General features: G+C 44.5%; 2 protein-coding genes across 4 annotated transcripts in view; both read right to left on the bottom strand.

Moving 5' to 3' along the window:
* WDR35 (WD repeat domain 35) overlaps positions 1-3,322 on the bottom strand; it is a 66,023-nt gene extending 62,701 nt beyond the window's left edge. Inside the window, 3 exon segments of the mRNA XM_047746314.1 lie at positions 679-750; positions 2,372-2,489; positions 3,176-3,322. Coding sequence (XP_047602270.1) covers positions 679-750; positions 2,372-2,489; positions 3,176-3,199 — 214 coding nt within the window. The 5' untranslated portion in view covers positions 3,200-3,322.
* A 1,934-nt stretch (positions 3,323-5,256) lies between these two features.
* MATN3 (matrilin 3) lies at positions 5,257-26,342 on the bottom strand. Of its 3 annotated transcripts, XM_047747006.1 has the most exons (8): positions 26,090-26,342; positions 20,427-20,993; positions 17,398-17,523; positions 16,514-16,639; positions 15,075-15,200; positions 11,435-11,560; positions 7,845-7,955; positions 5,257-6,190 (listed from the first exon to the last, which is right to left on the bottom strand). In XM_047747006.1, exons 1-8 carry the CDS (start codon positions 26,304-26,306, stop codon positions 6,135-6,137), a joined length of 1,455 nt encoding a protein of 484 aa, XP_047602962.1. In that variant the 5' UTR covers positions 26,307-26,342; the 3' UTR covers positions 5,257-6,134. The 3 variants fall into 3 exon arrangements, with proteins under 3 accessions (XP_047602962.1, XP_047602963.1, XP_047602964.1); XM_047747007.1 differs by lacking the exon at positions 17,398-17,523; XM_047747008.1 differs by lacking the exon at positions 11,435-11,560.
* Between the last annotated feature and the right edge of the window lie 157 nt (positions 26,343-26,499).

Below are 26,499 nucleotides of genomic sequence, written 5' to 3' on the forward strand. Positions count from 1 at the left end.
TTAGTTGCATATAACACCCAGTGCTCATCACAACACGTGCCCTCCTTAGTACCCATCACCCTGTTAACCCCATCCCCCCATCCCTCAGTAACACACTTTTGAGCATATCTTAAACTTCTTGGTTATATGAACAACTGAGGAGGTTTTTTTGGTTTTTTTTAAATCCCTAAATACTTTATCATTTATTTCCTAAGAAGACATTCTCTTTCATAACCACATTATAAATTAGTGAATTTAACACTGATATATTATTATCTAACCATAGTCCACATCCAAATTTTATCAATTGCCCAAATAATGTCCTTTATAGGTATTTCTTTTTCTCATTCCAAGATCCAATCTAGGATCATAGAGTGCATTCAGTTGTCATGTCTCTTTAGTCTACTTTGATGCGGAACCATGGGTCAGATTCTAAAACAGGATTATATCCTATCCGTAGACAAATAATAGTATTTTTTAATATATAAAGTAAGCCTGACTTTGTTTTAGATTTACTGAAGATATTGTTTAATCGTGTAAAAGTTGTTGAAGGACTCTAGGCTCAATTAATTAATTATGGCTCAGCAGAAATGATTACTTTAAATATCACCATTATTAAAAATGATAACACTTCTGCAGTAAGTAGATGGTTTCTAGCCTAAAGACTATTCAAATGATTTTAAAAATTACATGACTCACCACTATGACCTTCGAGAGTCTGATTCATAGAAAGGTTACTAGGGGCAGCAAGACCCCTCAATTTTGCATCATCTGGGGGAAAAAAATATTACAACAAATACATTAAAGTAACAGATTATAAGACTTTGACCTTTCTTGCTTATTTTAAGAGGAAATCCTATTCCTGGATGATATTAGAAAAAAAAATTTTTTAAGTATGCCTCATTCTGATCTACTTTTCTCATGGTGGAAACATAGGAAAATAATATGTACCCCCTTGTAAAGATATTATTCTGGAAAAATAAAGCAAAATGTGTTTTTAAAACTGGTTACCCAATATATTAAATATATTAGTAATTATTATTACTACTTATTCCTTCCCAAAAGATCATAAATACAAATATTTATGACATACAGACTGAAAAGTCTAAAGTATAAGAGGGATCAGAAAGCAAAGACTTTGGAAATCAGTTTTTACCAGATTTTGCAGAATCTTTTGTTCATTCATTCATTCACTAAATGTCTACATTGTGCCATGCACTGTGGAAGCTTCTGAATATAAAATGACAAATGAAATGAAATAAGGCGTCCCCCCAGAGAGCTTGTAATCTACTGAGGAGACAGAAATACTAAACACACACTCACCCACCCCCATAAATATAGATGCATATATGTAAAATTACAAATTGAGGAAGTAAAGCCATAATAAGAGATAGTAACAGAGGGAGATTAGTTTAGATTGGAGAGAGGGAGAACCAGGGAAGGCTTTCTGAAGAAATTACATTTAAGCTGAGACTGAGGAATAAACTAGAGGTGGCAAGGGAGGTGGGGAATAAGAGGGGGAAAATGGGGAGTGGTCCAGACTCAGAAATAGCAAATGCAAAGGCCCCAGGGTTGAAGTGTAGAACCTTTGAATCCAAAATGGAATTTAGTTCAGCCCTTTATCTTACAGAAGACTGAACTAAAACCCAAAGATGTTCACCAACTTGCTGAAAGTCACTCAGTATGGCAGAGCTGAGATTCCGATTCCAATCTCCTCATCTAGATCTCCGACAGACCAGGAATCGTCTAGCTCTCCATTCTAGAGCAACACTATGGATGGTAAAGGAAATGTGAAACTGTTTGCTATGAGTCCAGAGAACCAAAAAAAAAAGAGAAAGCAAGCTGTTATCACATGAAACTTATGGACAAAAATGTTTTTAAAAGTCTCATTTTCTCTTCTTGGAAACTAGGTGAGAAATTATTAACACATCTGAGAAGCAGAAAGGATGATTCTGCTTCTTTCTGAGAAGCAGAAAGGAGAAGCAGAGAGGATGATTTAGCCTGCAAATAATCTGACAAAGTGTGAGATTTTGTGACCTTACTGAAATGTGGATTCACATCATTTTTATTAGACCAAATAACAGAGCACAATAAGCAGACAAGAACAAGGCAATATAGTGACTTAGCTCTCATTCTTCATTGTTTTTCTTTTTCCATCAAGAACTCCAGCAAATATTCTCTGAACTTTACTGCAAAAATACTCTACAAAAAACACCACTAAGTGTTTGGGAGTTTGGCGGGGGGGGGGGGGGGGGGGGGGGGGGCGCGTTGTTTGTTTGTTTTAAAAGAATTAGAACTGCATACTGACAAATACCATGAGCAAATCTCACTGAACAAATCATACTAGCCAATTTCCCACCAAGTTCAAACATTTGGGCTTGCGCTCATTTACCTGTCTGTGTCTCTAACTTCAAAACTTTCAGTAATCCATCTTCACCACCACATGCTATGAAACCTTGGTCCTTGTTCCAAGATACACACTTCAGCTTCACATTATTGGGAATGGCAATCTGAAAAGCAACCACAACCACTTTCACAGCTTTTCACGGAGGACTTGGTTAGTGACTTGCACGTGAAGGCTTAAGAAAATCCCCCCCCCGCCCAAGAAGAAAAACGGTCCTTCTAGCAGAGTGTGAGCTGTGATGAAAATGGGCATGGCACGATCCCCTGAGCTGCCGTACCATTTGCGGAAGAGAGAAAAAATTGCACCCAAGAGGACACTGACTCCGCAGGAACCTAGTGGGGAGTCACCTGATGTTTTATAGGGAGGAAGAGGGAAACGGAGGTATAAATCCAGACCATCAGTCCCTATTCCCCTTCCACATACAACCCTTGGGCTACCCTTTTGTTATGACTTTTCTCTCGTCCGGCAGCCCATGACCAACCAAAGAATTTAAGGCACCTGGATCAACAATAGGTAGAGGGAAAGGGCGGAGAAGCACGCAGCGATCTGCCTTGCTAGCTTCCCAAAAAAGACCGAACCCGGGGCAGGAAAAGGAGAGCTGTGCGAGAGGGCTGCTGGCTCCGCCGAGAATTATCTGCGGGTTCGGCACCGTCCGAGGCTGGACGAGGCAGCAAGGTGGGAAGCCCGGAGACCACGCGGGATCAGGACGCCGGATTCCGCCGGCGGGATGCGGGAATCGCCCGCTGGACGCAAGGACGAAGGGGAGGTGAGGGCGCCCGCGGGAAAACTCACTTTCTTGCTCAGGTAAAAGAACATTCTGGGAACTCCGAGAGGACGAGCCCAGCCGTCCAGGCCCGCCCAAGGAAGCCTGTTCTAATTCTCCAGTTGCGAGTACCAGCAGTTCTTGGGAGCGCCCGTCACCCTGGCAACCACAGCCGCCGGGTCGCATCCGGGGCGCGGAGGGACACTTCCGGCTCCGTTCTCTCCCCGCGGGCGTCGTGCGCCTGCGCGGACGTCGGGGGTCTTGGAGGGACCGCAGACGCGGGGCTGAGCTGGTGGTCGTGCTTGATCGCTCGGTTTCTGGGACTTTTTGCCCTGCGCTTGCGGTCAGGTGGGTGACCTCAGCGCCCTGCCTCGTCGCCTTAGCTGTCCTCCTTTCGATAGGCTCGGAGGACGGGTCATACCTCCGACGGTTTCCGTGGAACTTGCCTGAGGTGTCAGTATCAACTCAGGATCAAAGGCGCTCATTCAGATGAGGTCAAGATGATTGGGTGTTTTGTAAGCCCCAAAGTCCCAGCATTATGAAAAGGAAAGGCATTTACAGTATTTGGTGGACTGGCGCTTTCTGCCAAATGAAGGCGCAATCCTTCCCCTACGCCTTCGGGGATTGGAGAACCCTCTTGCCAGATTGTGGTCATTGTTTGTTTTAGAACTTTTTAAACAGCTTATTTAAGCTGTTACTGCAGCCCAGTGGTTCATGAGCTTTGGGCCTTTGCGGCATATAATTGCCATTGGGGCATAGCCTTCCATTTTTGAATCATTAAGTTTGGTGTTTGGTATTTTCTCGCCTGAGGTCGACTGTTTTCTATTTTCTTCTTTTCCTACCTTAATTCTTCAGTTCTCCCTTGTCTTTTTTGAATGGTTGGAGTTACAAAGCACCGCAGTTTGGGCACAGGGCAGAAACTCCCATGAAAATTATTTTAGTCTCACTTATCTTTTAATTTATATCTGATTTTCCCTTTTACCATATTCTGCGACTCCTGCTGTTGAATTGCATAAGCTATCTCGTACTTTATGCAGCAGCAGCTGCTAATTCCCCCACTTAGTCTTTCCCCATTTCAGGCAAATAATATTCAGATCTTTGAAGTGGTCTGTTGCCTCACCCAGCACACTCAAGAATTGACAATGGTCCCAATGCCTTTCCCATCAAATCTAAACCTCAGCTAAAATTAGATTTTCCTTTGAAAGGGAAATGTCTTCACTATGGTGCCCCCATCTAAGCAAGCCAATATGCTTTGTGCGTCAGAGGCCATTTTATATGTCCTGTGATGTTCCTACCCTCTCTGCCAATTGTGCCTAGCCAAATGTACAAATCAGGTCTGCCTGAGAAATTACTTCCAAACTTAACGGTCATCCCATTCAGATAATTTATTTGTTTTTAAATGTGTATCTTTTTTCAAGGTCAGACTGTAGATTCTGAAGATATGTTGGCATGGCTGCACAATGAGCTCCCTATACTGGGCTCATGAAACAGATCAGAATTATCTAAGCCATGGATTCCAATCAATCGGTGAAGTATAAGAGATGAAACTAGAGATGGTCACACTCTTGAAAAATCACCTCTTTAAGTACCTTCCCCTAGTGCTTGCACATGAGCTGTCATTTATTCCTTCTGTAACAACATTCTGATCCTGTGTTGAAGTTTGGAAAATAATACTGCTTTGAGTCACCTTTCAAAAATGGTAAGAAATGACAGTGTATGTTTCATATAATATACACTGCCTTGATATATTTATTTTTTGTTTCTTCCCTTTGAAGTTTCTCTAGATTTTTGACTGATTTTAGGTTTACATCTGTAAGTTATATTTACATTTCAAGTGCTTACATTTTTATACTTCATTATTTTATCCAAATTTAGATAATTTTGTTTTATTCCCCCTCCCATAACATTCTTGATAAAAGCCTATTTAACCTGAACTTACATTTTTAACCTTAAAAGTATGAAATTAAATTATAGTAAGAGTTACAACATTGAGTCCTTTGACCAGAAATCATCATATATTCAATACTTGTTAATTCAGTTTAAGGAAATACGTTAATAGATGAAATTGATATGGGTCACCAAAAAAAGTCATGACAATAATATATAAAGATAGTAACTTTTTATTATACTAAAGACAATACAAACAGAAAAAATGAGTAGTCACAATTTAAAGGACGGTTTTCTCCTAAGAGCTATAAGCTTTCAAGCGGAAAAATAAAATACATATACTAAATATGTAAGTGAAGAAAAATTAAGCTTAAACTTTAAAATGGCGACATTGGGTTTGTTGTTACTTGTTAGATCAATATTTATAAATATATAATTTTCTTGATTGGATCCTAAAGTGAAACAGTAAAGATAATGTAGGATTTTTTTTGTCCTTGGTAAGAAGTTATAACACTTAATTCAAAACTAAAGTCTTTAGTTATGTGTTTCTTACAATATTTCATGTAGTGTTCACTTGATATATGTGTATTATAATCCACTGATCACAGCTTCAGTGATATTCCAGCAAAAAGTGAGCAAAAAACAAAGCATTAAAGAAACAGTTCTAAATTATATTTACCTCAATTATATGAACTTTTTTATGTGTAAATACTTGTATAATTTACACTCTCAATAATAAAACTGGTTTATACTATAAATACTATCAAGAGAAAATAGTTCAAAAGTTCCCATTGTAAGAATGGTTATCTTACTAATATAAACATTTAAAAATTAAATGGCTCAATTGGTAAATAAAGAAATACCAAACTTTTCATTCTATTCCCTACGAATCATTTCACAGTCATAGCTTAGAGACACTAAAGTTTGCTCTTAAGGATGTGAACGTTTATCTCCTACTGATTCTCCAGAAGATCCTCATACTACTTATCCAGTAATATTAAAGCATTTGCAATGGCAAATTATTAGCAGGAACATTGAAGTATGCAAAAATATTAAATAGACCAAGCTCTCCGTATTTCCAGGTGAAAAAATCTGAGTAATTCAACGATGTATTTGTCCATATGCATCTGCTTGCAACTTGCCCAAAATATCATCGAGTGGCTAGTTGTTAAGGCCAACGCCTTTTATTTTTAGACATCAGAAAACATAAACCACTTTCAAACACTTCAATACAAGATAAAAGAAAATAGGGGCACCTGGGGGGCTCAGTGGGTTAAAGCCTCTGCCTTCGGCTCAGGTCATGATCTTAGGGTCCTGGGATCGAGCCCCGCATCGGGCTCTCTGCTCAGTGCAGAGCCTGCTTCTCTCTCTCTCTCTCTGCCTGCCTCTCTGCCTGCCTCTCTGCCTACTTGTGATCTCTCTCTCTGTGTCAAATGAATAAAACTAAAAAATAAAATAAAATAAATAAAAAATAAAATCTAAATTAGTCTTTCAAATGTATCCTATATATAAACACCATACAAATGGACACCTACTATCCATCTTTAAAAATCAAATATTTAAAATAAAGGAATTTGTATTTCCTTTCCACTTTCTCCACAGAATTTTATTCTACTTTGAATCTTGAAAATCTTTTCTTGATCCCTGAGACTTCTCTGAGGTAAATTTATACAAATAAGCACATATACATTTATATTGAAACTACCTTTAAATTAATATTCTTTGACCATAAGGGCCCCAGTTCTTTTAATCATCTGGGTTGAATTATCATTACAACTATTATGAGCACATAATTGATCAAATAAATAAATTATAAATGTTGACATAAAATTACTAAAAATAAAAGACAAAATTTCACTGGAAAAATGTCTTTTAGTGAAAGAAATTGGGGGAGTTCATGAAACCTTGATGAAAAAACAGTTGAACTATCCCTTTGTTTGGCTTTCCGGAGATTTTACCCTTCCAAGAAATTCACCCTACCAGACTCAGGTTGGATAAAGTGTGCCTTCCTTTTGTAAAGTTAGAAGAATGACAATGCAAAGTGAGAGATGGGAACAGAGAATGTCGGCTGACCCCCTGGAGCATTTTTGTTAGGCCAATTTAAGGATTTTATTAACTTGAGCTAAGAAAAAGTACTCTTCCTGAATTACTCCTTTAGTTAAAGAACTGATTTTGAGGGTGCCTGGGTGGCTCAGTCGGTTAAGCGGCTGCCTCCAGCTCAGGTCATGATTCCAGGGTCCTGGGATCAAGTCCCACATCGGGCTCCAGGCTCAATGGGGAGTCTGCCTCTCCCTCTCCCTGCCTCTCTGTCTACTTGTGCTCTCTCTGTCAAATAAATAAATAAATAATCTTAAAAAAAAAAAAAAAACTGATTTTGAAAGTTTCTTAGATGGTACTGTGCTACATTTTGAAATCTGCTTTTGACCAGCTGGCTAGCCTATGTAAAGTATGTGTCGTCTGAGCCATCTCCTCACTAATCAGCTACCTCCTGTACACCTACAGATTCTGAACTAAGAAAGCCCATGTGAAGGAATCATAGCATAAGAGCTCCATCTGTTAATAACACGGCAGAAGCTGCTATGGAAAAGCACTAAAGAAAGAAATAGGCAGCTTTTAGCATGTAAATGTTAAATGGGCCAAACAGGCTATTAAAACATTTTAAAAGAACTCTAAAAAAATAAACACTATATTGCTTTTGCGCGTCTTAAAGCGTAGTGAATAGGGTCCTTATCCTCCGGAATGTCCTAAAATGTTTGGCTCAGTTGTACTACCTAGGGTGGCTTAAAGCAGAAACCTTTCCAGAAAGGATATGTTTGGCATTCAGTCTCTGCAGATATGAGCTGACCCTCTCCTGGAAGCCCAGGGTGGCTTCACACCCACAAGCATCTTCTGTAGAGATGAGTCTTCGTGCTTCTTCAATGGCTGATGACGACAGTACACAAAATGTTATAGCTCATCAGAAACCATAGAAATCAGGAAATCTGTAATTCAGTCCTTCCATTTTTAAGACTTAACTAAATATATGTTCAAGGAGGTAAGGGAATATAAGAGTACACAGAAAGAGGAGGAAATACTTTGAAATACTAATGTCACAGGAGAAACCGAATTAGATATTGGGAAACGTTTACAATCTTCAATCCTGGGTATTGACTATATGAGAGTTCATTATATTCTCTCTACTTTTGTGAGTTTTGGAAACTTCCTATGATACAAAGTAAATTTTTAAAAAGTTGACGTAGGGGGGAGCCAAGAATGCAGACCTAAGGGAATTAATCTTATTATGGTACTGTGTCCCTATTAAGAAATGAAAATAAGGAAAAGAATTCTCTCTTTGGCCAAAATATTTCAAGAATTAAAAGTAGATAATTCCTGATTTCCTATACAGACTATTATTCTATTGAATGGTCTGAATGGAGAGTTCTAATTCTTACCCATAAATACTTTGGAAGTAAAAATTAGGTTTGTATCAGCATTTAAGCAAAGAACCTGGGAGAATGATAATGCTAACTCCTAGTTCTTTCTAAAATGCAATGAGGCAGCTCTCCCTACTATCAGAGCCCCTAAAGTTGCCTAACAGAAATAAGAGTAATTTCCCATGTATAATCTTTCATTGTCATCTGAGGACAGAGAATGGTCTTTTGCTCCTTTGTTTTCTCCCACATTCTACAAAGATAGGATATAGAATGAAGATAACCATAAATTCATTTGATCAAATAAAATCTATCTACTTGTCCAAATCCTGTTGGCTTTTAGGGACAGCCAGCCCAAATCACTCAGTCAGTCAGTCGGTAAGCCAGAAAGTATCTACTGAAATTAAGTACATCCCCATCATCCCTGTGCAGAGCATATAATTGGCACTCATGATGCTTTTCCAGTGCTTCTTGCCTGATAAACTGTAAGTTCTGTGAGGACAATGGCTCAGCGGGGTAGTCTAATTAAAACACTCACAGAAAATTTTTAAATTGGGATGTAGCAAAATTGAAAGTTGGGAGATGAACCCATTCACAATAGCATCAAAAAATAAAAATTTAGGATTAAAATTAACAAATGATGTGCAAGACTTGTACACTACAAAGTACAAAACATTTGTATGTCCCCAGTTCCTTCCTCAAGACCTGAAAGAGTACTAGATCTAGAAGAGCAGCTCCATGAATGCTTGCTGAGCAAAGAAGTGAATGGCTAGGCAAATGTGGTCAGGACGTAACCCAACATAAATGCGGCTGGAATCCCCATCTTCCAAGAGAAGAAAAATGCCCCAAGACTGAGTTCTCTGAGGATTAAACCCCTAGATAGGGTAGCCTAGATATTAGTACCCTGATACATTCAAGTCCTAAAAGCAAGCTCTTCCCTACTATCCTCACCCTCCCCAAGAAGAGGTTCCATACTTCAAGTGAAGAAATATCTACTAGTAACTGTCAGGTGCAATGGAAGATGCCAGAAATATAGACAACTTCGACCACCCCCAGGGGTTGGAAGTTACTGTCTCCAGGAGCATAAACACACAAGTCTCAAACTCTGACCAAGTCTGAAATAGGAAAGCCATCCTCATTCGTCTCCCGGCCTGTTCCCCACATCTGGTTTATCACCAAATCCTGTTCATTCTGCCTCAGAAAGGTGTCTGGAATCAGCTTGCTTTCGTCACCACTGTCCCCCTCCTCACCCAACCTGGGACCACCGCAACAGTCTCCGACTGCCCCGCCCAGCTCGTCAGCCCCTCAGACCCACACAGCAGCCAGGGGAACTTGTGAAAATGTAAACAGAATCATGCCGCCCCATTCCTCAAAACTCTCCAGTGACTTCCCATCTTCTATAAAACAAAATATAAACTCCTTCCTCTTGCCCCAGAAGATCAGCATGACTCAGCCCCTGCCTCCCTCTTCAAAGTGACACCACACTTCCCTGGCAGGTGGTGGTTGCCACAGGTGCTGGCAACCAGGCGAGTCCCTCCCTCTCCCCACCTCCCCCTCCTCTCCTCTCCCATTCCCTCCTCTCCCCCTAAAGTCATCAGGCAGTCCTTGGCATTGCTCTCCCTTCTTCCTCCAGCTCCCCAATTCCAACCTAAATACCACTGGTCCTCGGGTCTCAGATGTTACTTCCTCAGAGAGCCCCTCCCAACCTGAAGGAGGTCCCCCAACCCTCATGGGCTCAGGACCCTGTTCTTTTCTCACAGCTCTTCTTTATAAATAGCTATTTCCTTGTCTTTTCCCCTTAGACTGTTACCAAAGACCATACGTGTTCTGTTCACAATTATACACCCAGGGCCCAGAAAATAGTAGGCGCTCTGCTGACTGAAGGGTTGATGGAACAACTGAAGGAACAAGTCACCGCAGCACAAGGTGTCCTGGGCTGAAAGAGGACCAAGCTCATTGGAAGGAAAAGGGAAGCTCTGGTAGAGGGGGTAAAATTGAACTAGACCTCTTCAATTAAACAAACATACCAACACAACTGTGTAGTATTTGATTCAAACAAAGCAATTTAGAGAACACTCAGGCAAGTGATGAAGCATAATAAAAATAAACACTCATAAAGCGACCACACAACTTAAGAACTAAAATATCATGAATACTGTTGCAGAGACATCATTTAAGTAAAAATAGAAACACTAAAAGATATTTGCCACACATAAAACAACAAAGAATTTATATCCAGAAACGCACAGGGTTCCATCGTATCAGTAAGAAAAATACAAAGAACCCAAGAGAAAAGTAAGGGCATACGTAGCATTTCCCAATTAAAAAAAAAAACTCCAATGACTAATAAATACAGGAAGTAGCCAGGAAATGAAAAAATAAAGACCACAGGGAGACACTTTTTTGCCTCCTCTAGGAGGCAAAACCAAATATTGGCAAGGATGTGGTTCTTGGATTTTGGATTTTGGCAAGCGGTAGTGGTGAGGGAAGGAGGTCCCAGCGAAGGATGTACACAGGCAGGGCGCGTTCCTAGCATAGCCAGGTGTGCACAGGGTGGAGCCCAGGACCTGGAAGCAGGGAGCCCCGGGGCAAAGGGAGTGACAGGGTGAAAAGCAGAGGGGACCGGGCGGGGAAAGAAGGGGATGGGGACAGAGCTTCAGTCTGGGATGATAAAGCTCTGCGGATGGGGAGTGGGACTGGACTAGACGCTTCGAAATGGTTAAAGCGGGAAATTGGACGTCAGGTGTATCTTACCATCACTATAACAACAACAATCCCACTTAGGAGGAGACTGTTATCAGAAAGGAAAACGAAGAGGAAGGAATCCTACGGGGAAGAATGGCTGGCGGGGACACCTGCTTCATTGGGAAGACAGCTGCGAGCCTCCTGGGGCCTCGGACCCCACGGGACGGCGCTTAGGCCTTAGAGAGGAAAGCTGCCTCCTAGAAGACGAGCCTTGCAAACCAAACAGGTGGCAGGGACAGTCCGTACCTGCGCACGTCCTCTGGTCTTCGTTCAGGGTGTAGCCAGGGAAACAATCGCAGTGAGAGGCCGCGGGCCCGTCGTCCACACACAGGTGCTGGCAGCCGTGCGAGCCTCCAGCACACTTGCTGCGAACTACCCCGGCGCGGGGCAGGAAAGAAAATAGTCCCAGGTCACAGCGCGGAAGGAGACACAGATTTCCGGGAGAGAAAAGCTGCAGCGCAGTCACAACAGGTGCTGAGAATGAACCCGACCCCGGCCAGCGACACCGCTTCCACCTTCCAGGAGAACGCCCGTTGTCCCTTCCTACATCTCACATCCCTCCGGTCCCACCTTTGCCTCCCCGCTTGCCTTTTCATTCTCGCAGATACATGGCGGTGCCTCCTCTCTTCTTCCTGCCTGCAGTGCTGGCGCTGGACCGAGTCCTGATTACATTCTGGAACTTACCTTTGGCCTCTCTGGATGCCTCCAAGTGCCTCCCACATCTCCAGCCACACAGGGACCATCTTCACCATCACCAGAAACAATATATTAGGGACCCACTGGCACAGGGAGCTAACTCAGACACTGCACATAAAGTGCGTGTTGTGCGGACCAAGGGCTGCCCTGGAAAGGGTGCAAAGCAGGACAGAAGACACCAGCCGGCACACCCATGCACACAGAGGTAGTGACAGTAGTGATGACGGTGAGGGGAGGTGTCGGTTTGGAGAGTGGAGCATTTATTATCTGTCCCAGAAATCTATCACAAGGAGGAAGACGGCTGGCCCAAATCTGAGTGGAGAGCAAAGTGCTATGCTCGGGGTCGCCTGGGTGTCTCAGTGGGTTAAAGCCTCTGCCTTCGGCTCAGGTCATGATCCCAGGATCCTGGGATCGAGCCCTGCATTGGGCTCTCTGCTCAACGGGGAGCCTGCTTCCTCCTCTCTCTCTCTCTCTGCCTGCCTCTCTGCATACTTGTGATCTCTGTCATATAAATAAATAAAATCTTTTTTAAAAAGTGCCATGCTCAGCTCATTCCACATCTAGACGGGCCCAGGATAAGTGAAAACAGCAGGTCTCCTTTAATAAACCCAGAAATTCTTCCCCGGGGGACACAAGTTCTTCCTCTGCCATTGCAGGAACCAACCAAGTTTGTTTGCTTGTTTGCTTGTCCCTCCACACTTGGGAAACTTACATGGGAAACTTCCACTATTGCCTATGAAAGAGCTTTGAGTGAAAGACAAGTCTCTCCATAGTGTATCCATAGAGTATCTTTCTAACTCTAACACTGATAGTCCCCTTCATTACTTTAGACTTTTCCAGCACAATGCCGGATAGTCGGGGGTGCCTGGGTGGCTCATTGGGTTGAGCGTCTAACTGTTGGTTTTGGCTCAGGTCATGCTCTCAGGGTGGTGGGATCCAGCCCTGCAGGGGGCTCTGCGCTCAGCATGGAGTCTGCTTGAGATTCTCCCTCTCTTGCTGTCCCTCCCCCTCTGCCCCTGTCCCAGCACAGGTGCATGCTTGCTCACTCTCTCTCTAAATTAAAAAAAAAAAAAAAAAAAAAAAGGCAGAACAGTAGACTGTTTCACTTTTCCCTTCATCCCAGCCTAAAGCTGCCCTATAGATAACAACGGTCATGCCTCAACCCCCGGCCCTGCTCTAGGGCTCCATATTTAATCTACAAGCCTTGTGGTACTACTGCCCAACAGGGGGAAAAGCAGGCCCCTAGTGGGGATATGACCCATGTTATGTACCCCAGCTTCAGAACAGTAGCCCTTATTACTTTAAAGTCTATAAACACTGCTCTGCACTGGGCTCCATAGATATATTCCTTCCTAACCCTCTAACTTTCCGCCATCTAGTCTTGCCCTGTGCTGTACAACCACATACAACAACCGTGAAATGTGATAGCTTGGCATGCGATCACATGAGTAACCACCAGAGGAAGTGCCTGGGTTCCAATCCTCGCTCTGTGACTCACTAGCTGCGTGACCATGGGCAAGTTGCTTAACCTGTCTGGGCCTCAGCTTCCTCATATAGGTGCTGTGAGCAATAATAAAGGTGTGACTGTGTCTGAGCTGCCTACAACCATGTATGGCATCCAGTAGGCACTGAAGAAGTTGGCTACTGTGACCTCGGAGCATGGCCTGGAATAGTCTGCCGTAACTGAACATTTTATTGGACTTCTTTTTTTAATAAAACATTCCATTTATTCCATAATATTTGTTAGTTTATTTTTTTTAAGATTTTATTTATGTATTTGACAGAGAGAGACACAGGGGTAGAGAGGGAGCACAAGCAGGGGCAGTGGGAGAGGGAGAGGCAGGCTTTCCTGCTGAGCAGGGAGTCCAATGTGGGGCTCAATCCCAGGATCCTGGGATCATGACCTGAGCCGAAGGCAGACCCCCAATGACTGAGCCACCCAGGTGCTCCAATATCTGTTAGTTTAAATGTAAATTTTAGTGTTCTTTTTCAAAGTCTTCGATGACCCTGGCTGCTTAAGCTACCAAGTGGGGTACCTGTAACCAATTTGAGAAGCGCAGCCATGAGGCCTCTCCACCCCAACTGACTTGGTCCTACCCCCAGAGCAAACCAACACAAGCCATTCCCCTTGGCCATCCAGCTCTGCGGTCCTCTGTCTAAACCTCCACCACCCTCGAGGCCCACCTGCTGCCCACATGGTCTGCACCCTTCCCCAGACAGCCTGCCTCCCCGGCTTCCACAGCCCTACGTTACTGTCCATCCCTCTCCCTGCCTAGTCTCTGCTTCCCCAAGGTGTTGGTTCTCTTTGCACCCAGCCTGTAAATTGCCCCGGGGCAGAAAATGTGCTTCTTTACATCCCCACAGGGCTTTGCACAGTCCTGGGAACAAAATAGGTGCTCAGTCCTCTTTAATTAATTTTTTTTTTAAGGGCATTGGTCATGTGCCATTTCCCTTAGTCTCTCTTGAAAAGGTCACATAATACCTCTCCTCAAGGGACAGGAGCATATATATAAAAATCTAATAAAATGGCCAAAATTAAACACAGCCTTGAGAGGCAGGAATTTCTCTCAGAAGTGTTTTTACATTATAAATGTCACCCTGCTCTGCCAGTGAGTTTAAATCAAATTAATGAGGATTTGCCAAGACATAAGGCTCAGATTCACAGAAGACTGATCATTTAGAAATCGTCAGGGAACAACTGACTTCACATTTACTGGAAGATCTGTGTGGGTCTAATTCAGTCATTGACAAAGTCTCCTTTACTAAAACGATCCAGCTTTAAGATTAACGCTACAGAAAAGTTCCAGGGCAAGTTTTAATTGGAAAAAGATCAGTTCAGCCTATCACACCAAGTAGTTACTGTTTTCAACTGACTTCCTCTAAAGTTCCCATTTGCTTCACAAGTCCCCAGCGTACAGAGCTATAACATTTTCCTGGATAAGGATCCTACATTCAGTTAGCTTTTCTCATATCCCTCACTCCCTACCCATTTCTGAAATGAGATATATTTGCAAAATCAAGTGAGCTCACTGCCGTCTGAGCAATGTGTGCCTTAGTTTATAAGCAGGATAGAAGGTGTAGAGTCTGATTCATTAAGTATCTTTAGGAGTCTCTTGCTGTATCAATTGCTAGTTGGTTTCACCGCCATAGATAGAGCCAGCTAGGAAAGAATTTGTTGAGTGGACCTTACCTGAACACGTTTTGTTGTCAGCATTCAGAGTATAACCCTCGTAGCATTCACAGTGATGGGACCCATCTCTGTCATTTACACAAATGTGCTGGCAGCCATGTGTACCAGAGGCACATTGGTCTTGAGCTACCAAAGAAAATTCCAGGAGAAAAGCAATTAAAAGTGGAGAAGTCTTTTATTACCCATATATAGAAATCTTCTTACCTGTGGCTAGAAATATGTAAGAGGCAAACCTATTGGAAACCTTCCACAGCCATCTGTACTATGGGCTGATACCAGAAGTTAGCGGTGTTTAGCAAAATCCTACACACAATCCTTATTCTTCCTTTTTCCCAACTGCTTTTTCAAAATCATCCAGACTGAGTTTTTATGATCTAAGTATCTCATAAATACTAAGTACATAAATAATTACTAAAGCATTCCTTTTAGGTTTATTGAATTTACGCTGAATCAGGGAGGTACCAACAATTGTGAGGCTAATTCCACTAGATTCAGAAAGACGCCAAATTTGAGTTGGAAGGAACTGTAATTCAGTCCTCCCTGTTCTAAGTGAAGAAGCTGAATCCAGAGGAGACCAGCTGACTCAGAGCAGCATCAGAACTCTGGACCCAAACTGTCACTCAGTGCACTTTTCTCTACATGGACATGATAATTTTTTTTTTTGTCTTTAAACTTTTCATTTTGAAACCACTACAGGCATATGGAAGAGTTCTAAAAACAGTACAAAAAGTTCTGTACTTCACCCCATTTCCCCAAGTGTCAACATCCCATATAACCATAGCACAATTATCAAAACCAGGAAATTAGCGCTAACACAATACTATTAACTAATCCACAGATCTAAGTAAAATTTTGCCATTTGTTCTACCACTAATGCCCTTTTTCCGGTCCAGGACCCAATCCAGGGTCCACATTGTACTTCACTGTCACATATCCTTAGTCCCTCCTCTCTGGGACACTTCCTCCATCTTTGCCTTTCATGACCTTGACAGCTTTGAAAATCACTGGAAAATTACTTTGTAGAATGTCTCTCAGTTTGGGTTTGTTTGAAGTTTCCTCTTGAGGCTGAATATTTAAAGAAGACAACAGAAGCGCTACTGTGCCCTCAGGACATCGTGTGAGGAGAGGCATGATGTCACTGCAGATCATGACTAGTGGGGTTCCCTCTGATCACCTGGTTGAAGGGGTGTCTGCCAGCTCTCTCCACCACGAAGGAACTGTTTATCCCGTTGTAGTTAATAAGTATCTTGTGGAGCGTTCTTTGATTTTAACTTACTAAACTGTCTTTAGCATTTGGAAAGCACTGCCAGGGCTGGTTACAAGGCCCAAGAGAGAAAAACCAACCATGTGCCCTGTCAGTGTGCCTTACCCCTGCAACACCGTCTGGGGGGGAATGCAGACGGGGAGGTAGCAAAAGGAAAGCCTCCTCCTCCACTTACCCGAACAAGTCTTCCTGTCTTGGTTCAGGGTGTAACCTTCGTAGCACTCACAGTGGTAAGAGCCAGTTCTGTCGTTCACACAGATGTGTTCACAACCGTGAGTGTTCAGAGCACACTTATCGATAGCTGTCAAAAGACCATCAGGACAAATGGAAACACAGGAAAACGTGGTAAATTAATTATGGGTCACCACCACACGTACACACATACACACACACACAGCTATTAAAATGAGAGGTGGCCTAGCACAACAGAAAGGCCTCAGGACAGGAGGTTGGGAACTGATTTCTGTGCTGGCTCTTTCACTAACAGACCCCATGACCTGGGTAAGTCGTCTTCCTTCCCTGGGTCTCAAGTTCATCATCTATAAAATGAGTAGGTTGAATTAAATGATCTCTAAGCTTCCTTCCTCTCAAGACTTTTTTTGAGGACTAAAAAAAAAAAAAAATGGACATAGATCCTATCTTTACTTATTTTATGTGAGTAGCCATATACCAGATGAGTGAGAACCTCTCTAAACTTTCTTCTGAGTCTAAATTCAGCGAGCAGCTCTGGCCTCAGAGACAAAGGAGCAGCTTGTACTTAATTAAGTAAAATCCAGGAATAGTTCCAAAATCCTCAAAAAGACTGAGAGTTCTGGCCCCCTTCCTGACTAACCCATTTCCCTACTAACCCTTTTCTTGAAAACTAATTATAAGTACTATAAAGATGCTGATTCATGTGTTACCTCACTTTTCTCCAACAATTTTAGAGGAAAAACATTGATAAGCAACCGTGAACCAACCAAAAGGCAGTTAAGAGAAAATCGTAATGCCAGACCCAAACCTGGAGGGCAGGTGTCTAGCTGAGTCCCAGTCAGGCAAGCTCCCCAAAGCGGGCCTCACCTGAACATGTCTTCTGATCGGCGTTCAAGGAGTATCCTTGGCTGCACTCACAGTGGTGCTTGCCTTCCCCATCACTGACACACACGTGCTGGCACTGGTGTGTGCCAAGCACACACGGGTCCAGAGCTGCCCACCAGAAGTAGACAATCGTCAGTATCAACACATAAGAAATGTTCCAGATACTTGTTTCCCTGTCAAAAAGACATCACCCTCTGGTTCCTTTTCAATGGCCCTTTGTCTTCTGCCTCTGGCTTCTTGGAAACACCACTCTTACACGAATGATGCTACTAATTTAAAATTACAGATTTTGTTTCAGCTTTCTTAAAGAGAAAGGAAATTCTGAATTTGGAGCTGAAGGCAAACACTCACATGGTCACACAACTTGATGTTTTATTCAATGTCTCCACCTAGCCCAGGAAAAAGAATTTTACTTCCCAACTGTAAGAAACGGGGAGAACTACAGTGCACTTCTGGAAAGTCTATGAGCTAGTTGTCCTGCTGGGGCCAGAATCTGCTTTCCAAGGGCTCTATAGTGTGTGTCAAAATGAATTCACACACAGGCATGTCCCTCCGCCTGGAACTCAGTGGGGCGGTAATACATACTTGAGCATGCAGACAGTGGAAGGCAAGGCAGGTAACCGCTTCCAAATGAGCAGCAGGGGTGTGGGAGCCTAAACGTACATGTGTGCAACTTCAGGGCCTCTAGCATCTGCAAGGAGCATGGACTCACATGCTCGATGCGAGCAGGTAAAAACAAAAGGAAGAACAGAATAAACAAGATTACATCAGCGAAGCCGCAGCCCCACCTTTTCACTCCTGGAGGTGTTTATATCTCGTTGGATATTTTTTCCTAGTAACATGTTTTGAAAGAAGAATCAATGAATTTAGTCATTTCTGAGAAACCAAGGAGGCCTGTTGGAGGAGGCTGGCACCCTTGGGCAGGTAACCCAGCTTCAACTGCTTTGGCAACAGATCAAGGTTAATATTTTCCCAAGAAGAGCCTTTTCATGGAATGATCTTTCCAACCCTTTGACTACAACAAGCTGCCCCTCAGTCTCTTTTCCATAGAGAGGACATTTTTTCCCCCAGAACAAGCAGATCTTTTGTACCAGAAGGAAAAGATTGCCACTCACCACTTGCTACTTTATGGCCTTCAAGCCCAACCCCAGGTGCTAGCTTTGAGACCCAACTCTGCCACAGACCAGCGTCTTTATGGAAAAGCTCTCACCCACAAGCACAGGGGGTTTTCCTGGGAGAAAGAAAGCCACGTTCTTTTGAGAAACCAATGAATGCCAAGGACAGCTTGTGAAGGCCCAGTGTCCTGGGATAGGAAAGACAAGGGGCCACCAGCCAGGTCTGGCTGAGTTGAGGCCAAACTTTGCTCGAGACCAAGACTTCATCTCCCATTTCCTGACAAACTGGGGTGATTGCTGAGTTCCACATTAATTTCAATATAAAGCCTCCTTGAAATTTGCAACTGTAATTACTAATTCATGTCTCGTCACCATCCCCAGACTACTGCTTAATAATATGGAGGGAATATTTTATCCATGCATCATCAGTGCATCAGATTAATTAATGCGTATCGAGTAAAGAGATGGGGCATAGTTTACACAGCAAACGGTATCTACATTTTAAAATTCACCTGAACTAGAAATTTGCCCACACTTGTTTGGATAATTCCACAGAAGGCTTTGAAAGACTGTATCTCTAAATGATAAATAAAAAACAATAGTAATAATAAAGCATGAATATGGGTAGATACAAAGACAAAACATAGATGCATACAAAGTAAAAAAGAAACTTGGGTGCCTGGGTGGCTCACTTCGTTAAGTGTCTGCCTTCAGCTCAGGTCATGATCCCAGGGTCCTAGGATCGAGTTCTACATCAGGCTCTCTGCCTAGCAGGGAGTCTGCTTCTCCCTCTGCCCTCCCCACTGCTTGTGCTTGCTTGCTCTCTCTCTCAAATAAATAAATAAAATCTTTTTAAAAAAGAAAAAACAAGCCTAAAAATAAAGTATGCGTCTCATACATTCATAATTCTGATCAGTGGCTAAGATTAAAGCCCCGCCTTAACTGGATTCATATTCATGGATTTGACTGATTCATGCTAAAAATTCCAATTAAATTAGCATGCTCGGGTGCCTGGGTGGCTCAGTTGGTTGAGCGACTGCCTTCGGCTCAGGTCGTGATCCCGGACTTTCAGGATCGAGTCCCGCATCGGGCTCCCAGCTCCTTGGGGAGTCTGCTTCTCCCTCTGACCTTCTCCTCTCTCATGCTCTCTCTCACTCATTCTCTCTCAGATAAATAAATAAAATCTTTAAAAAAAATTTAGCATGCTCATATTCAAACTGCATCCTAAAGGAAAAAAGAAAGAAGGACAGTAACAATCCTTTTTTTAAAAATCTGCTTCTCGCTATCTCCCAAGTGAACTGAAATCTCAACCCTTCCCCCAACCCCCGTTCTTAATCCTGTCCCTCCACAAAGAATAATCGGAGGAAGAACAGAATCTGAAAACTAGAGGATCCGGAGAATAAGCAAAACCCTAACTGACAGTTACACAGGAAAGCCCGCAGATCTTTCCACGGGCAGACAGATGCTGCTCCCTGTCTTCGGCAGGAAAACAAGCAGAGTTCTGTTAAAGACGGAGATGGTAAAGCTAAAGAAAATATCTGGGGAAAATGGAGTTGTGGGCAGAGGGGAGAAAAGAGGAGTCTTGAGTTTTTTATTTTTATTTTTTTTCTGACCCCATCAGGGAACAGCAGGATCATTTATCCTGGATATTTCTAGACCTTCACACTTCTAATGCAAACACGAAGATTTTTATGAGCAAACCAAGTTATATATAAAGCAACTCTATATTCCTAAACCAACAAAGTGTGTTTAAGCTGGTAAAAAACTGAAGAAAAGCACTGCTTATATTTTAGTTTTCCATAAAGTTTCTACCAAAAAAATAAAAAAAAGAAAAAGAATAAATCTCTTTCTTTGGAGACACAATATCTGAATATTCTAGTTGGGAGCAAGACTTACCGCAAAAGGTTTCCTGGAATCTAGAGGAGAGTTTCTCAATGACCCCGTAGGTCTCCACATAGAAAACGTGCTCATCTAGGGGCTCGCTGGCAATCATCTTGAGGGACTCCATGTCTGCCCGGTCCACGCCCACAGCGTAGAGCTCAATACCAGACGCCCGGGCCCGAGCCGCCACCTCATTCACCTGGTCCTGGGGCCTCCCGTCTGTCACGATGATGGCCACCTTAGGGATGTTGGAAGTGGGCCCCCGAGCTCCTGCCTCCACCGTGAAGGCCTCATCCATCGCTGTCTGGATAGCCAGGCCCGACATGGTGCCTGTAGACAGGGGTGTGATCTGGGCCACAGCCTGTTTCAAGGACTGTTTATCTGAGTGGGTCTGGAGATGGAACTCAATCTTCACGGTGCTAGCATAGTTCACCACTGCCACCCGTGTATCCGCCGCCCCAATGTCCAGAGTGTCAATTATCTGGGAGACAAAGGTCTTCACCTTGGTGAACTCCAGGGGCCGCACACTGCGGGAACTATCGATGATGAACACCAAATCCAAGGGCCTGCTCCTGCAAACACCTGCGAAGAAGGGTGTGGAGGACGGGCACAGCTGAGCAATGACGTGATCCCAGTCGGAAATGGGGCGGTCCTCATACCCGAAGAGCCCTGGGGTTGGAGACCCTACTGTCTGCTACCTTCCCCCAAGACCGTCATACTCCCTTAAGATGCTAAAAGCACTGGGCGCCTGGGTGGCTCAGTGGGTTAAAGCCTCTGCCTTCAGCTCAGGTCATGATCCCAGGGTCCTGGGATTGAGCCCCGCATCAGGCTCTCTGCTCAGCGGGGAGCCCGCTTCCTCCTCTCTCTCTCTCTGCCTGCCTCTCTGCCTACTTGTGATCTCTGTCAAATAAATAAATAAATCTTTAAAAAAAAAAAAAAGATGCCAAAAGCACCAAGGTCCTTCCAAATTCCCTAATGAGGATTTACACAGAGGGGAGAAGTTTCTCCAATAGGCTGGCTAAGGCTGGCTGAACCCCAAACTTTCCCCTAGAGCCTCATCCCTCTTCTTCAGCATTGCTCCCAAGGTTCCGCTTGCCTCCCAGGAATGAATGGTTTCCAGACCTTTCTTGGGCACCTCAGCCATGGCACAATGGGACAGTGGCCTTGAATAGCCTCGCTGCCCTGTCCAGGCCTCACACACCTCAAGCAATGGCAGAGTTCAAGGTAAACACACTGGTGCTTGTCTGGAAGCTTCCTTCTTCTACTCCTCCACCAATGGGACAAAAACTGCACCCAGAATAGCCCTAAGTGCCCCCTCCTTCTCATCATTCATCAGGTTTAGTGAACTCTGGGGCCCCGTGAGCCTGAGATACTTAAAGGTGAGAAGAGGAATGACAATCTGATCCACGTCGGTTATGCTTCCAACTCTGCGTGTCTGGTTTTCAGGAGCAGAGCTGTCCACTTGTCTCTCCCCTCTGCCCCTCCAAACTCTTGTAGTCACCCCTTTCATTTTTTTCATTCACCAAATACTTTTGGGGGACCTACCATGTATTTAGCCCTGGGGCTACAAAAGCAAAGAAGCTTGTACCTTTCCTAAAGTACCAAGCACCAGGACCCCTGGAAGGCGCAGTAGGTTAAGGCTCTGACTCTTGGTTTCGGCTCAGTTCATGGTCTCAGGGTGAGATCAAGCCCCACGCTGGTTCCATGCTCACCACAGAGTCTGCTTGAGATCCTCTCTCCCTTTCCCTCTGTCCCTCCCTCTCTTTCTTTCTCTCTCTCTCTAAAATAAATAAATGAATCTTTAAAAAAAAAAAAAAATACCAAGCTCCTTGTAACACCACCACACATCTTTGGAGCACCTGGGTGACTCAATTGGTTAAGGGTCTACCTTCATGATCCTGGGGTCCTGGGATAGAGCCCTGCATCAGGCTCCCTGCTGAGGGGAGCCTGATTTTCCCTCTCCCTCTCTCCCTCCTCCCAGCTCACGCCCTCTCTCTCTCACTCAAAGAAAATCTTTTTTTTTTTTTTTAAGACTTTACTGATTTATTTCAGAGGGAGAGAGCAAGAGCATGAGCAAGGGGGAGGGGCAGAGGGAGGAAAAGCAGACTCCCCACTGAGCAGGGGGCCCAACGCGAGGCTCCATCCTAGGACCCCAGGATCATGACCTGAGCCAACCACAGACACTTAACCAACTGAACCACCCAGGTGGCCCTAAATAAAATCTTAAAAAAAAAACAAACACATCTTCATTTTCATTTGTTCTTTCTTCCTTTTCCCCCAATCTTGTCCTAAACTCTCTCTCCTAGCCACCAAAATCTAGTCCAAAAGTCAGGACTGGCTGACAGGAAAGCCAGTTACTAAACATCTTTCTCCAGTCATTCTTCCTCCTCTACACACACACACACACACACACACACACACACACACACACAACTCGTCATACACACCAAGTCCTAAATGGAAATGTAACTGATGCTTGGGCATGAAGCATCAACTGGGGTTCTTTCTTTTCCTGACAGGGGGCTGGAAGGTAATGCTAGTGTAAGAAGGCAATTTACTCAGTGACTAAGGGAAAAAGATGGATTCAAAACGAACTCCTACATAAGACAGTTTGTGACAGAAAAAGCCCTATCTGGAACAGGAATGATGCCTCTAGAGAGTTTTCTTCTAAAAACAGAAAACTATCCTCTTGGTTTTATCCTGCTTCCTGGACATATTCAATTAAGAAAATAAATCATACTTTACTTTCAATAACGTTTTAGAGATCTTAGGGCACAAAACAAACAATCCTGTGAAGTCAGAGGTGCAGAGGTTGTTTTTATACCCATTTTACAGGTGAGAAGCCTGAGGTTCTGGAAGGTGGGTGAGCCAGTAAACAGCAGGTCATGGATGGGACTCCAGGTTTCCTGACTCCCAGCCTAAAGGGGCTTTTCACTGAATGGCTGCCTCTCTCTGAAACCATATTTTCCACCACAAAAAAAAATCAACATTATATCATGTACCTAGTAAACATCCTGCTTGTTGATTTTGAGCTACTGCCCTGAAGTATGCTATATGTCATGTATTTAGTTAAGTCAAAAGGAATTAAATCTTAAAAAAAAAAAAAACCTCCCAAATTTCATTTCATCCCTTGATTACCATGCATCAGGAGCAAGGAAGAGGAATCCTATTGAAAATCCTTCCTGGACATGGATGTAGGTTCTTGTACATAATTAGAATAAAAGGAAAAATACATGTCGATATGAGACCCATATTTGACAACCCAAATACCCAAATCTTGTCCTGACTCATGTCAAGATTATGTTGTTATGGTATATGTGCATGATCCCATCCTTCTCACATGGAATCCTTTATGGAGGCTACAAGGGGTGTGGTGGGCAGAATAAAGCTCCCTTGCCCCCCAAAATATCCATGTCCTAATCCCTGGAACCTGGACGTATGTTACTCTACATGGCAAGAAGAAGGAGGAGGAGGAGAAGGAGAAGAAGGAGAAGGAGAAGAAGGAGAAGAAGAAGAAGGTGAAGAAGAAGGAGGAGGAGGAGGGATGGGGAAGGAGAAGGAGGAGGAGAAGAAGACTTGGCAGATGGATTAAGTTAATGACCCTGAGATGGGGATTTTATCCTGAATTATAGGGGTGGATCCAAGGCAATTACAGGGCCCCTAAAAGTAAAAAAGAGAGAGGCAGGAGAGGAGATCACTGTGATGAGATGTGAGAAGGACCCAGACTTCTTTCCGTGACTTTGAAAATAGGGAAAAAGCCATGAGTCAAGGAGTGAAGGTAACCTCTAACCTCTACATGCTGAACTGGGCAAAGATTCAGTTTCCCCTAGACCCTTCCCAAAGGAACACAGTCCTACTGACACAATTTTAGACATCTGAGACTAGTGTTGGACTTCTGGTCTATAGCACTCTTAGATAATATATGTGTATTGTTTTTAAGTCACTGAGTTTGTGCTAATTTGTTACAGCAGCAATAGAAAACGAATACAGGGGCTTGACTCAGATGACGGGAAATTCCTTGAGCATCTGGTTACTTCTTGATTTGGACTCCCTCTGCAACGTCACTGTTTTGGAATCTCATTCCCACTACTAGAAAGCAGCACTTTGATTCTCACAAACCAAGAAAGTGAGAATCTGAATTTCCTAAAAGATTTCCATACTTAAAATTATGCTGATTTTTTATAGTTCTGCTAGAAATAAAAGCCCATAGGAAAGCATAGCCATTTCTGGTTGCAAAAAAGGGAGGGAATTTGGGAAAGGGTGAAACGTAATGTTTATTAAAGGATTATCATTCAAGATCAGCTTGGATCCAAGTAATGCGGGGGAACTCAAACGCCCCTTGAGGAACCCCTCCTCCCTCTCCCAGTCCCATCCCCAAGGGAGGTGGGTCAAGACCAGAGGCAAGGTTACCTTTTAGAAGAAAGGCATCCCTACACTGCCCAACCCCACCACCCGGGGCTGGAGTGAAGCAGGCTACCCCCTAAATTTAACCCTAATGAATCCTGGTACTCCCTGGCTCAAAGACAATGTTGTCACCATTTCAAATCCAGCCCCTTGGGGCTGATGCAGGAAAGAATCCTTTGTGCTCTTTCTCAACATTATCCAGAAAGGTGCAGAAGGGGATAGACAAAGCAAATCAACCTGAGGCATGAATGAGACCGGAGACACAGAAAATGGTTTGGTGCAGCCTCTCCTCTTCAGCAAGACCGAAACTGGACATTTTGGCAATGAAGATAAAATTTTATGTAAACCCATTTTAAGAGCTTGGTAGGTTGTAGCTGCGAAAGATCCTTGTGTGGGATATTGGAGCCCTGAGTTCTGTTCTGAGCTCTGACAGAATTGCTGGGTCATTTGGTAAGTCTCAATTTACATGCTTTTAGGGGTTGTGACGGATGGTCTTCCAGCTCTGCTATTCTAGGAACCTCCGCCCCAGAAACCAACTACTGACCAAAAGGGCAATGGAAAATTGTTCACCAAAGACTCAGTGTCTTGGGTGTTTGAGGATCTAAGAGAGTACAGATTGGGATTGGGACCCAGTCAGTTCAAGCAGAACACCTGGTCAGCTGCAGAAGACGTGGATACCAGGATGGTTACAAGAGAGGTGGGGGGCCATCCAGCGGCCCCCTCTGGTTTCCTTTTTGGCTTCCCACCCCCACTCCCTGGTGTGAATTCCAGCCCAAATTCTGGTCCAGATCCTAGATTGGACTGAGAGAGCTTGAAGGGTGTGGCCAGGAGAGGGAGGGTCACCCTGATCTTGGGCTATAGGTGAAGTGATTTCCAGACAACTAAAGGCAGACTCTCAGGAAGGGTTTGTTCAGCTGCACAGAGAGGTAGGGGTTGGCACAGAGGCGGGGAGGCCGCCTGTGTTCCCACGTTGCCCCATCCTCCAGGCCCAAATTGCAGAGGGAAGTGGCTGGAGTTTGAGCTTCCGCGACCCAAATTCGAGTCTCCCCACAGGTCTCATCCGGGAGGGGATTCTTTCTCCTGCACTGCAGTCTGGCTCAGGCTGGGACGGAAGGAACACTTGGCGGCTGCACGGGGCTTCTCCTGTTGGATGCCCCGCTTCCCCTGCCACCCATCCCTCCCGCCCGGTCCTCCCCACCTCCCTCCTGCCGGCTGTCCCTCTCCGGTGCCCGCTCGCGTCCCTCCCAGGCGGGGGTCCCACTCCCCCCGCGTACCTGCGCCGCGGGCCCCGCCGGGCTGGCCGGCCCCGGAATAGGGCGTGCCGGTGGGGACAGCAGGGACAGGGCGGCGCCCAGGACTGCCCCCTGGGCCCCGCGTGCCCAGCCTCCGCAAACCCGGGCGGGCCAGGGGGCCGGGGGCGGCGGGGGTCGGCGGCAGCAGCAGCAGCAGCAGCCAGAGCAACAGGAGCAGTCCCGAGAGGTGGCGCGGCATGGCGGGCTCCGCACTTCTGCAGGTGTCGTCGTCGAAGGTTCGCTCGCTCCAACAGCCAAGAGCCTGGGCCCCGTGCCCAGGCGGCCAATTTAAAGGTCCCGCCGCCCCGCGCCCCGCCCACCCGTGGCCCCGCCCCGCCCACCGCCGGAGCGCGGGTGGAGCCGCGAGGCGCGGCGCCCGGGACCCGCGGGTT

This window comes from Lutra lutra, chromosome 9 (assembly GCF_902655055.1).
Source record: "Lutra lutra chromosome 9, mLutLut1.2, whole genome shotgun sequence".
In the NCBI taxonomy this organism is placed as follows: domain Eukaryota; kingdom Metazoa; phylum Chordata; class Mammalia; order Carnivora; family Mustelidae; genus Lutra; species Lutra lutra.